General features: G+C 36.9%; 2 protein-coding genes across 5 annotated transcripts in view; both read right to left on the bottom strand.

The window, feature by feature from the left end:
- The window catches only part of phf3 (PHD finger protein 3), a 14,803-nt gene extending 8,596 nt beyond the window's left edge, over window positions 1–6,207 (bottom strand). Inside the window, exons 1-4 of one of the 4 annotated variants that reach the window (XM_008429841.2) lie at window positions 6,079–6,207; window positions 4,404–4,654; window positions 3,123–3,239; window positions 854–2,171 (exon numbers count right to left, since the gene is read on the bottom strand). In XM_008429841.2, the coding sequence (XP_008428063.1) occupies window positions 854–2,171; window positions 3,123–3,239; window positions 4,404–4,638 (1,670 nt within the window). In that variant the 5' untranslated portion in view covers window positions 4,639–4,654; window positions 6,079–6,207. The remainder of the gene's footprint in view (window positions 1–853; window positions 2,172–3,122; window positions 3,240–4,403; window positions 4,655–6,078) is intronic. The other 3 variants (XM_008429842.2, XM_008429843.2, XM_008429844.2) reach the window with 3 other exon arrangements.
- Window positions 6,208–7,123: 916 nt separating this feature from the next.
- LOC103477017 (isoaspartyl peptidase/L-asparaginase) lies at window positions 7,124–12,773 on the bottom strand. Its single transcript, XM_008429840.1, has 7 exons — window positions 12,471–12,773; window positions 9,927–10,134; window positions 9,328–9,470; window positions 8,962–9,125; window positions 8,157–8,275; window positions 7,913–8,023; window positions 7,124–7,649 (listed from the first exon to the last, which is right to left on the bottom strand). The coding sequence occupies exons 2-7, from the start codon at window positions 10,114–10,116 to the stop codon at window positions 7,441–7,443; spliced, it is 936 nt and encodes a 311-aa protein (XP_008428062.1). The 5' UTR covers window positions 10,117–10,134; window positions 12,471–12,773; the 3' UTR covers window positions 7,124–7,440.
- Between the last annotated feature and the right edge of the window lie 627 nt (window positions 12,774–13,400).

Raw genomic sequence — 13,400 nt, 5'->3', positions numbered from 1 at the left:
ACCTCAGAGTTTTAGTTAAAACACCATTTAACAAGGATTCTCACACCCCTAGATATAGATGCGTTTAACTGGGACGTTTTCCGGGGGGGCTTTACATAGGCAGTGTGAAAAAGAAATAAAAAGAAGTTAATAACTAGATGAAAAGTAAAGATAAAAACATAAAGACATCAAAACCCGCACTCTAAACTTAATTTAGCCAAAAGCATCTCTAAAGGCACTCAGTGTTTCAGCTGTTTTACAGTTTTCTGGAAGTTTGTTCCAAATTTGTGGTGCGTAGAAGCTGAATGCTGCTTTTCCTCGTTTGGTTCTGGGGATGCAGAGCAGACCAGAACCAGAAGATCTGAGGGGTCTAGACGGTTGGTACAGCAATAACAGATCTTTAATGTATTATGGCGCTAAACCGTTCAGTGATTTATAAACTAACAACAGTATTTTAAAGTCTATTCTCTGAGCTACAGGGAGCCAGTGTAGGGACTTTAAAACTGGTGTTATGTGCTCTATCTTCCTGGTTTTAGTGAGAACACGAGCAGCAGCATTCTGGATCAGCTGCAGCTGTTTGATTGATTTATTAGTCAGACCTGTGAAGACGCTGTTGCAGTAATCAATGCGACTAAAGATAAACGCATGGATGAGTTACTCTAGATCGTGCTSAGACATAAGTCCTCTAATCCTGGAGATGTTCTTCAGGTGATAGAAGGCCGACTTTGTGACTGTCTTAATGTGACTCTGAAGGTTCAGGTCAGAGTCCATCACTACTCCCAGGTTTCGGGCCTTTTAAAAGAAGTTTCTCAAAAAAAAAATGCCTGAATTCAGGTATTGTACATGTTATATGTAGGTAGAGAGCAACACTCACATGTTATTATGGTGTTTTTTACACAACCCACAGCAGTTGTTTCCATCCCAGGCGCCCTCAGTTTCAGCAGGCTGCTCCTCAACCGTTTCCTTCTTCGCAGGGGGGGCGTTATCTGGAACAAACAGCTCTGGCTCATCCAAAGAGATGCTCCTCGAATTCCTGCTTTTTTGTTTCTGGAAAGTCTTTTCAGGCTTTTTGGCTTTCTCCTGTCCTCCCTCTTGAGTTTTTAGAGAATTGCCTGGGTGATGGTGGTGATGCTCAGCTTTTGCGATATTGTGAGGATTATTTTGCCTAGCTGCTCCCTGATGGTCGCCAGCGCGATTAGCCACTACAGGCATCTTCTTTGCAGCCGAGCTGGGAGTACCTGGTGATTTTGGCTTCATTTTGTCTTCCCCTCCGCTGTGCAGCTTCTGAACTTTAGCAGCAGGCTCACTGTGCGTGTTCTCTACGTGCCTTTTCAAAGGAGAAGCATCTTGTTTGTCCTTCATAGACTTCATTTTGTGCAGGTCTTCTCTGGTTTTGGATGGCTTGTCTTGGGTCGCTTTATGCTCCTTATCCGTGTGGCTCGTTTTGGATGAACCCAACTCCTTGTTCTTATTCAGTGCTGGTCCTTGTTTAGGCTTCACTGGTGTTTTGGCTGCAGTTCGAAGCTTTTCCTTACCATCAGTCTTGTCTTCATCAGCTATGTCTTTCTGAATGCTCAGTGGATGTTTGACACCGTCCTTTCCCTTGTGGAATGGTCTTTTCTTTTTTACTGGAATCTTCTTATCTTCGTTTTTCGTCTCCTGCGTGGAGACGGTTTCTATTATTGTCCCGTTTGACGTCTGCACGTCATTCGGGTTTACGTACGGGCCTAAACCGAGATTTGCATCATCAGATAAGCTCTTCTCCGTTACATCAACGGGCGACACATTTTCTGGAGCCGGGGTTTCTTGTACTGGATTCTGTATGCAGGCAGCACCTTCTGGCAAAATGGCCATGTCGACGTCGCCACCATAAGAGAAGCCGTCCTCGAAGCACACCGGCTCACCCGTGTCGAGGTTGTGCGTGTATGAGGGCCCGGGAAGCAACTCAATTTTAAATCCGCCAATTGTGACGGTGAGCCGTCTCAATTCGACTGTAGGATTCAACCATAGTCCACTGTCTAGATCGCTGATGTTAATGCGCCCCCCCAGAGTCAACTCTTTCTTCTGCTGTGCGCCACTAACTCCTTTCTCAATGAGAAAAGACTTGCTGAGCCATTTGCCGCGTCTCCTTCCCGGTCGTCCTCTGATTAAGGTGTTCTTGGACATCCTTGGCTGTCTGACACCTCTATGATCTGAAGTAAAAGGAACACAAAACAAATATGACTCCTTGTCTTTTAAGCAAATTCCTACATGTTAAAAAGCTCTCTAACAACCAAACATTTAAAGGACAAACTTTTTCCTGTGTAAAACCATCCTCTGTGGGAAGGGTTTTCACAGCACATAGGTTGGCAAGTTAATAAATTTGTAAACAATTTTCTCACTGACTGTTATGAGCTGGGCATAATATCTATATGCAGTTTTTCTAAAGGGATTAAATTAGCATCGGAGATGCACCAATCTGAGAGTTTGTGGTCTACCACTGAAATGGGGACTTGTTGATTTTAGCCTTTCCAATAAAGAAAATGTTTTCTGTCTGCTGTCTTAATTTAAAAAAAAAAAAACAGAAATAATAGAAAGAAGTATTTCAACTTGTCTGAACAAGTCGCAAACAATTCCAGCTGCTTTATGTTCCGTGTCTGACAGAGGTTAAAAGTTCAAATAATAAAATAAAGCAGCGTTGCGTATCACAGCTAGATTTTGTGTCGTTTGATGAAGCTCTCATATCTGGAGCTCTTCTGTTTTCTCAATAACTATTAGTGCAAAATTTTTACTAATTTCTACTAAATATTTGCATAAAAACAAGCATTTATTTCATAGACTCAAACGACGAAGGTGAGCAGCAGACTGTCCATCGACAGCAGGCTTCCTTATCAAACCCCGTGTATATCAAAGCTTAAAAATAAACTACCAATTCTAAAACAAACAAACATCTACTGAAATAACTGGAGCAATCTACAATTTATTAGATCACTATGTATATTTTTTTTCAGAGTCCAACAGCAAATTATTAGTTTCTGGCCAGATGATCACCGCTCAATTGTGAAATTTCTTTTTCTGATCACCAGATGATTTTTAGGTGAGGGTTCAGGCATTTTTTAGGTAAAATCAACATTTCACCTAACATTAAATGACTCCCTACTTACCATAGTCTAAACTGTTGGGGTGTTTCTTCTGCTTACCAGTGATTTGTTTATCCTGTGAGGTCTCAGCAACATTCAGTTCATTAGAGAGGCCTGCAGATTCTGAATCCCTACGCGGACCTACAAAAACCAAAGAGGAAAGAATCTAGCTGCTCCTTATGCCGACGTAAAGCGCAAGTAAACTACAAATGAATTCTAAATGCTGGCTTTTGAATGACAGTGACAAATATTACTGACTTTTTCTTGTGCTTAAAACAAAGTCTTGATCTACACATACTGCTGACAAGGCTTGGGCCTGTCACAGATATCAAGATAGAATAATATTTACAAAAGCCCATTTCAAAACTGCTTATATTTTCTAATATATTATTTGGAATGTAAAAAAAAAAACTGAGTATTAATTAACTCAGCTGAGCTCCTTTTCCACCTGTTCCTGCACAGTACAGGTCAGCTGGCTAAAGAAAGGCTACTAAACTTCTTCCCTCTCTTCTCTCTTGCAATAAAGGCAAATTTAGCAGCTTCTGAAAAAGACCAGCAGTCATGTGGTGTACAATAAAGGAGCAAAATCCATCACTCTTATTATGACAACACTATATGAGTATTAAAACTACTTGGAAAGGTATGAGTTCTGCTAAGCACCCGGCTGCAGGCTAACATTCCAATAAACCAACCAGCTAAAAGCAACCTGATATACTTGTGTTTCTCCATAAAAACAAAAAATGCAAAACAGTGCAATATTTTGCATGGTTACTTAATTTTTTTTTAAGTCCTTTAATCCACGTATTAAAATAAAAATAAACATATGTCATAGATGATACTATGACTGTAATAATCAATGTGTTTTCTTAACTGCAGGAATAGTTGTTGCTTTTCTGCTTTGAACAAAAAGAGAACCGCAGTCATGGAATCTAGTTTTGTTTCTTTGCCATTTTTGCTACTGTGAAACTATTATTTTAACTCAACATTATCAAACTGGGTCTCGCCCCAGCAAGTGCTCTGTGTTGATAAAACAAGGTCTACGTACACACAGCTGGTTACCATGAGGATCTTTCAAAAGCATCTCAGTGTTTGAACTCAGGTCAAACTGGCTTAAAAATTAACTAAGCAAAACCAGCAAAGAAAAAAAAAAACCTTTACACATGTTTATTAAACTTTTTTTTTTTTTTTAAGATTTCATAAAACGAGTGAGAATTTTACATTTTTGTTTTCAAAGGTACAAACCCAAAATCTAGACAGGATCATTTTTCTCAACTTTTTTTTTTTTTTTTTTGGCTTTGGACTTACTTGTTGAGCCAGCAATGTGAAAAGCAGGATCTTCATTTTCCAGCAGATTGAACTGAGTGCTTGCACATCCAAACATGGGGTCTTTGTCACTGAGCATGTTCTTTAGAGAGTCTTCCAGTTTGGATCCTGTCCCAAACTCATTACTGGCTTCACATTCCAAATTCTGATTCAATGTTAAGGACTCATCCAACTGGTCACTGGGTATCAAATGGTTAAAGGTGTCCACAATATCCATGAATGCTGCTGCCTTCCTGAATCAAAACGGCAAACACGCAGTATGAATAAGTGGCAGGAACTTAAAATACTACATTCCTAATGTTAAGAAAACCGTCAACCAGGCTTTAATCATGTATGCTACGAATACATACGCAGTTTTTCCTTTTCCTTGTAAAAATCATACATAATATTTGTCATTGTGATTTTGATTCAACAAAACCATGTTTGATTTGCGCAAAGATGGGTACATTGATTAAATTAAGCAAGTTGGCTGTTCCATAACATTGACAAATACATATGTACTGAAAAGTAACTGATTTGATTTGATATGTCGGTGCCTGCTTGTAGAACTTGCGCATAATGAAGATTTAATAATTTATGCATTTATTTTCAGGATTTAACTACAAATTTTAATTAGAAAAGAAATGCTGAATGTTTTACATTTAACTGTAAAAATATTCTACATCAAATATCACTTTTTCTCTGAATGAAAGATCTAAAGCAAGTCACGTAAAATGTAAATTAATCTAGTAAAACTTTCAAACACTGAACAGAGTACAGTACACACATAATCACGGTTTTATTTTAAATTTGTAATATCGTTTCTGCTGCAATTGTTTGCTTCAACCTAAGAATCAGGATGCATTTGCGAACTTTTATTATAAGCAAATGCAAAAAAAAAAAAAAAACTGAGCCAACCCAAACTTCATGTTTTGCTAATGCGAGTTGCTAAACATCTGGCTAAACTTTCGCATGTTTACCAACATAGATTGCAAACAACAATCTAAATACGAGTTCTGGTATTTATCTGCGAATTCAACTTGAGAACTCTTAGTGGTCAATTTGTAAAATGGGCTAAAAGTAATGGAACGGATGACGTGTATCCTATATTTTCCGGTGAACAGCCGCAAAGACTACACATCATACAACAAGCCATATTTAAACAGCCTGTGCGCCATAAAACAAGACGGGAATCTGATTGGTTGATGCTTGTTTTCATTAAGGCTAAGCTAAAATCCACCCAAAAAATTTACAATCAAAGCAATGCCTCACTGAATCAATTAAAACGTGTTAGCAGGCTAGCATGCTAGCACTGCAGGACAACAATCCGCTTTAGAACGCCATCGTGGATGCTAGCATGCTTTACTTTTATGGGGAAAAAATATCCCCCTACAGTAAATCGCTGTTACAAACCTTACCGCCACTCTTTGCGTCAAAGACGTCAGGTGGCTTAAAATTCAAAACATGGATTATTTATGACATATATTTTGAGCTAAACGTGGAGCTAAATCTCCGAAACGGCGGCAGCTAGGTAGCTTTAGCACAGGCCTTGGCTATCAAGTTTGTTTGTAGCCCGAATATTGATACGAGGCCGTTAGAAGATCTCGATCACGTGCATGTTGTGATAGACTTGCAGTTGGGTTATTGTTAATGATTGGTTTGTGTGTAGCAGACTCACCTCTCCTGTGCCCCGATAACGTTCCCCACTCGTATAAGGTTACATTCTAGCACAGCTGCACCCAGTAACTTCCTCTAACGGAGCCGTCATTCGTCCCGCTGCTGCAAAGCTCCTGACAGGCGACTACAGTGGTCACGTGGTTTCTGTTTACGGACAGCAAGGAAGCTCATTCTCCAAATATGACGGACATCATGCCTGTATTACTTCGCAGCTTTACTGTATTCAAAGTTATACTTTCAGTATATTTATATTGAAACTAAATAGTGTCAGTATGGCGGGGTTGACATGCACAGTTACCAACTTTAAGAAACAACAGTTTGAATAATCTAAAAGTGAGAATCTCTTGTCTGCACGGTTGAAACTGATGGATTATAATAAACAGACGCTATTTGACACAGACATTATTTATTTAGTAGAATTTTTCAGGTCAGATTTCTACCAATCCTATTGGACAGTGCCTTGTTTTAATTCCTTTTTTGCTAATATCTTGTTTATGACATTTTTTAAAAGCTTTTGTTGAGTATTAGAACAATAGCTTCCAGTTAGGTCATTAGGTTTGGATAAATGAAATCAATCAATATACTTTATAAATCCCAAAGGGAAATTCACATTTCAGGACAACCTGTCCAAGAACACATGGCATATTACAGAAACTCTTTGGTAGTTTCCCTGAAAAAAATCTCTTAATTTAACACTGTGCTTGGTAGTTTTATTCCACACTCAGCCCAGACACTTAAGTAGACTATTTCCCTTGTGTTTAGAAAGCTTGCATTTTAAATTTGTTGCAAAAATATACTGCATAAAATAAACATAGCTATCAGAGGTATTGTTTTATTAATTTAAAAGATTGCTTTATCTAGTACGTTTTTAAATAAGAATTGGAAATATGGTCTTTATGTATGAAAACGTTCACACTTTCTCTATTTCTAGTTACATATGACGTTAGAAGGCCACTTCTGAAACATACAAAAGCTTAAGCATTACAAGGCTGACAGCAATGCTCGTGACATTTGGAATTATAGGAATGCCAGTAAGTCCTTATGAGTCTATTTTACAAGAGATGTTTTATTAGCACTGGAGTCAAATATGTGTTTGGCAATAAACAACTTAATGTGTGAGAATATTTTATGAAACGCATATTAAGTAATCAATACATTAGTCAATCATAAACATACTTTCCATTAATATTTCTGAAATAAAACCAAATCCATTTATTTTATTATTGTACACATATTTAATTATAGTCAGTTGTTCACTAATATGCACCGAGTGAAAGAAAAACACTTCTATAAAAGAGAACACACTACTTTTGAAATGCATGTCATTTACTATAAAAAAAAAGAATAAAAAAAAACCCTTCTTCTACTGGGACAGTTTCTCATTCAGCCTCTCTTCTGGGTTTATGCCAAACCACAGCACACCGTCTGCAGCAGCAGCCCAAGCCATCCGCTCGGTGGTGAATGTTGCAGCCCACTGCCCTGACGGAGAAACTACAATTGTGCCACCTGCTCCTTGGACACGATCACCCATGTACTGCAGGGACAACCGTGAGGCATCTGCTACTGATTTTCCTGTGAGAGCAGAAAGGAAATAAGAGAGAACTTATTGCTTGAATAATTGTGTGGTTGTTTAATTTCACTAAAAGTTACGTGATAAAATTCAGTTTTATAAAGGACTGGCGAACAATCGAAAGTTTCACATCAAAAAACAATTCATAAACTGAAAATTACAGCAGTACAAAAAAGCACAGAAATTAATCTAACTAATGTTTGACTACAGGTAAAATCTTACTTTTTGTGGTTTGTGTTTTTTTGTTTTGTTTTGTTTTTTTTACCTTGTTCGACATGAGACAGGATGAGTCTGGCCAGAGTCACTTTAAGAATAGATTCTCCATGTCCAGTACATGATACAGCACCACTTGAGTTGTCTGCATATCCTCCACAGCCTTATTTACAAGACAAACAAAAATAAGATATTTTTATTCTGTTTGTTTGCACAGAATTTAATGACAAATCATTTTCATTAAAATGTTTAGTGAAAATAATTATGTTCTTCCGGAATTTCAAAATGCACCCTACCAATCACAGGAGAATCTCCAACTCTGCCAACCATTTTATTCCTGATGCCTCCAGTTGATGTTGCACATGCAACATTCCCAGCACAGTCCACAGCTACCGCCCCAACGGTATCATGAGTCCTTTCAATGAGAAAAGTTAAACGTGCAGTCAGCATACATGCATACATGCAGACAGCTAATTTGAAGTTATCTGCCGGATTCCAGGGGATTTGTATGTTGGCCCCAAAGCTGCACTGCATATCAAGTTGCAATCGTCTTTGCAAATCGCAAAGGACAGATTTATTGCAATATTTTTAAGGCTACAGAATTTCAGGTGTGGTAGATTGAAACTCTGTCTTCTTATATGTACTGTATAGGATGAACTTTCACTGTCCTTTATTCCTTTAAGTGGAACAGATCTTTGTAGCCAAAATTAGACAGCTTATTAAGAGTCATGAAGAAAATTATGTTAAAAACTGAGTATAGAGGAATATGTGTTGAATGTAATCAAAATTGCCATTTAGTTATCTAACAGAAATATTGTAATGTAAGGTTTTTGTCCAATTGGGCAGCCTTAATTGGGCTCAAAATCAACTAATCTGTATGATAGTGAGATTGTATCTGCTATTAGATATCCTCCAACTCTATAAATAGTCAGAATAACATTAGAAAAATCTAATAGACACTCAAATATTATTGTCTGACTGAGTAGCCTAATCAGATCAAAACTTATGATTTGATATAAAGGGCCTTTGGTTTTACTGAAAACAGAATATACATCCATCATATAAAAGTTGGATTGAACAGTGCATTAGAAGACTGCATACCATTTAGTGTTGAATTCTTCCATTACTCCTGCAAGGTATTTCTTGTGCTTTTCCCATTGCTTCTTCTCATATTCTGTCACCAGTTTATCAGTGGGAATGGCGATGAAGCCAATGCTCTCTGCAAACTGGTTTGCACCTTTGCCAGTCAGCATTACGTGGGATGTCTGAAAATTTCCACAGCTTATTACATACTAAAATTCAATTAGCTGATGCTAATGTTTGAGTTTTTTTTAATGTTCAATAAGCAAAAGTATTGAAAAAGAGTCCCCATCTATTACTAATACTATTTAACTTATGTTCTATTATATTTTAAAGACAGAAAGAGAACACAGCACAAGAATAAATAACAAAGTAGAATAAAAAGACCTTCTCCATGACGGCTCTTGCCAGGGACACAGGGTTAGCGATGTTTTTTACACAAGACACCGCCCCGCTGGCTAGAGTCCTTCCATCCACAATAATGGCATCCAGCTCCACTTCTCCATCAATATTTAGTGTTGCTCCACACCCTAAAAGGAAAGGTTTGAAGATATTTTGTAATGCGTTTGCAAAATATAACAAAAAATATAAGAAAAAGAAAACATAACAAAATGTTGCATGTTTTGGCTACTACTTCCTCAATTGTCCACCAGGTGGAGTTGCATGTTAACTCCGTAAAACACTGTCGATATCCAGCTTTTGTGGTGTTTACCCAGATCTATTACAATCTTTAAAGTCTCCAAACTTCTGAGGGATATCAGACACTAAAATGTTGAAGATGAATCTTGTGAAAAGGCCAAGCTAGGGAATATTACAAATAAAATTAAAATATTACTATCAACACCAGTAGATGGAGACAATGTTCTGATACATCTGGAGTGCATAGTAAATGGGTATTGCCATTATAGATGAGTCGTTTAGAGTATTGTAAATTCAAACTAAGTTGTGTAAATTTAACTTGAAGTGACAAATGGCATTTTATGCACCTGCGTTAAAAGTGGGGTTGTCTTCCAAAGCCCTCACAGCAGCCTCAACAGCATCCAGCGCACTTCCTCCACTTTTCAGGACTGAAGATCCATGGCGTGCTGCTGCTTTTACCCCATCAACAGAGGCAGGGGCTATCTCATCTGGTATGGACCAGGCACCACCGTGAACAACTAACACTGCTGACATCATTAGAGTCCTGCAGGAAAACTGTAACACAGACAATAATGTCAACATACTACAAACATTTTCCTGACATTTAATGAGTTACTTAGTGATTCTTGAGAATAGGGACAAAATGGGTTTTAATTTGCCCATAATTTTTTTTTTGTTATTACATTTTTAATCAACCTGACCTAGAACGTTGTCATCACCATCTGACAAAAATAAATATAAAAAATGTTCTAATGACCCTATTAGAGATATTTTTACTCATTTTACAGACAACTGCTTCTCAAGAGACAAAATAAATATTTAAAACAAAAAACAACAAAAAGTCCATCTGACGGACTTGACACTGCATGACGGAATTGACACAGACCTGAAGGTGGTGACAAACTAGTGAGTAAAATGAAAAACTTCATACATGTGAAGTAATGCAATTTATGTAAACTACATTACAATGAATTAATTGCACATTTAAGTGAAATTTGACAATTTCACTGAAAGTCAGAAAAACTTTGATGGAGTTGGCATCTTACGGAGTTGACAAAAAGCCAAACTACCTCAATTTATATGATGTTATTCTGAAAGAGGCCATATTGTAGCTCATCAGGTCCATGAAATCTTTACATTATACCACAATTAAGCTTTAATTTCACAAAATGTCATAAAAGTTTTGTAAATTGTCAGTTATGGTGTTGACACATCATGGTTGTGACAAACAACTTAGGAATAAAAAGAAGAAAAACTAAATAACATAAGCTAACCAGAGCTAACTAGCCCTCTTAGCAAAGGAAGAGAAGGGAAGTGGTCATGGGGTCCTCAGAAGTTCTGGTGCCCCCCAATAATGCCTGATTTTTTTTACATTCTTTTTCATTTCTGACGGTGTTGACAAAAACTAGGGACAAATTTCAATGGAGTTGGAAAATATATGAAAATGATTTTTAATTCAATTTATTGATACCTTTATAATTATCTATATGACTACTTATACTTAATTGTCATAATATATAATTTTTGCATTTCTTTAATTATTTTAAACGATTATAATGTATTGAGTTCTGCTCCTGGACAAGGGCTTTTACAGGCATCATCCACCGACTACAATGTTTAAAATAAAAAAATATTCAGCAAATACCTGGAAAATATACATCGTTGTGCTCTCATGACCCAGGTTAGTTTAGTCAGATATTTGAAAAAATAATATTTTGTGTATATTTTATTCAAATTTTGTGCTTTATCCATAAGACCTGTTTTGTCCCTATTCTCAAGAATCACTGATAGCTATGTCTAAATTAAAACTAAACAAAAGAAAATAAAAAAGGTAATTATAATATGTTGTAAAGGTATTATTTCATTTGCGCCTTTGACTGAAGGCCATAATAAACAAAATTTTAAGCTGATACTAAGAGTAACATTGAACTTTGAAATTTGAACTGAAGGCATGTCATTTATCAACAGATACCAGAAGGAGTTCCGTCCAAATAGGTAACCCGTGTGCTTGAGTCAAGATGAAATAACATACAAGCGGGCAATAATATTTAACTAAGCATTTTACAGAGTAAAAGGGTACTGGGGAGTGAACTTTTCTGTCTTCAGAAAATAAGAACAGACGTAAAAAATAATCAGGCCGAACTTTCTGGCATGTTTTTGACTTATTTTGCATGCACCAACCACACACATTATAAATGTTAGCATGTGATTCAACCTTTCAAATTCAACCGACCAGGAAAGTGGGACTGCGGTTCGTAAAGGAGCCGAAAAGAAATTACAAATTGCATGTTAGTTTCAACTATTAAGAACAAAACTTTATTTAGCGAAAGTTTTATAAAAAATAAAAAAAGAAAAAGATTTGCATACACACTAAGAGGCTTTGTGGAATGTAAGTAACTCTGAAAAGATTACCTAAAAGCAAATAATTGAAAAATACATTTATCTGCACACACTGTGAATGATTGAGGAATTTCTGTAGTGGGTTTGAGTTATTAGTTAGTACTGCTGTTATGAACAGCAGTACTAACTTAACAGTATGGCTAACTTTTACGGGGGGGTTGAAATCTCTTCAGTTTTATAATACGTCTATCGTAAATGTGCAAATACAGACCATGAGGGAGATTTTTAAAAAATTTATTCCCCTCAATCTGTTATTTTTAACTCTTTTCGGGATTCAGGCATGGGAGCGTAACCCCTCTTTCTCTGTGCAACTAGCTTAAATGTTGTTTTAAATGTGTTAGTTCACTTTTTTGTCTCTGTACAGTGTGTACAGTGGATGACATAGCGCTGATTTGGAGAGCAGTTGGAAGTCTTAACACTTGTTTTCTTTACACTACGCACGGTTTATGAAAGCATGTATTTCACAGAGTGATATTTCAGCATTTTCCTACCTGTTATGACTTCCAACCTTCTTTCAGAAGAGACGGTCTGCCGACACCAAGAGACAGCGAGGGGTGTTATGCTGAGAAACGCATGCCGACAAGAATTGCATGACCCGTCGCGGGAACGCGCATCGCTATAAACTCTGGGTTATTAGTGACAAAACGGACTGAAATATGACTGACGAAACAACCTTCAACAATATTTGTAAAACTTTCATGTTTCTTATCCACGTAAGCCCTAAAAGGTGTATTTTCTTTCGATTATTATTTGAAGAAAATACGGTTTTGACACCTTTGCCGAGTCGTTTGAGTCGAATGTTTTACACTGAATATTCAAGTTCAAATTGAAATTCAAAAAAAAACTTTATTAATCCCAAAGGGAAATGAAATGTCGGTGTGACTCATTAATTCTTCAAAGGGTTATTGGAGCTTGTAGAGATCTCTTGTAGCGGGCAGTGTTACAGTAAATCTGAAGAAGCCTCTGCATGTTATCCCTATAGCAGAACCTGCTATAAACAACTTCATAGATTCTGAAGATATATTGTGTCAAGTAAATAAGTACTATTTAAAGGAAAAAGACAGCTAAAGAATGATGAGAAGATTTTCCTAAATTTAATAATTTGATCATTTGAATCTTTTCATTGTCAGATTGCTAGATGCAACAAGCGGTATCAACATTGTGTGAAGAACCCAGCTGACACAAACTCTTAGAATACAAATTAGCTTGCGGAAATACCAGGACAATGTTTCTCAACCTTTGTCGGGCCAGTGCAACCCCAGCCCGTATCCAGGTCCCTCACCACTCCCCACCAAAGAATAGGCTACTTTGCACTGACTATTATTTTATTATTAAAGTTGCTATCACTAGATGTTTTGATTTTTATGCTTGTTTCTGTATTTATCATCAAAAATAATTTCCCAGAGAACAAAAAAGCCATG

The sequence above is a fragment of the Poecilia reticulata genome, linkage group LG15 (assembly GCF_000633615.1).
Source record: "Poecilia reticulata strain Guanapo linkage group LG15, Guppy_female_1.0+MT, whole genome shotgun sequence".
Classification (NCBI taxonomy): domain Eukaryota; kingdom Metazoa; phylum Chordata; class Actinopteri; order Cyprinodontiformes; family Poeciliidae; genus Poecilia; species Poecilia reticulata.
The sequence above is the reverse complement of the archived record's forward strand: the minus strand, read 5'-3'. Positions and strand labels throughout refer to the sequence as shown.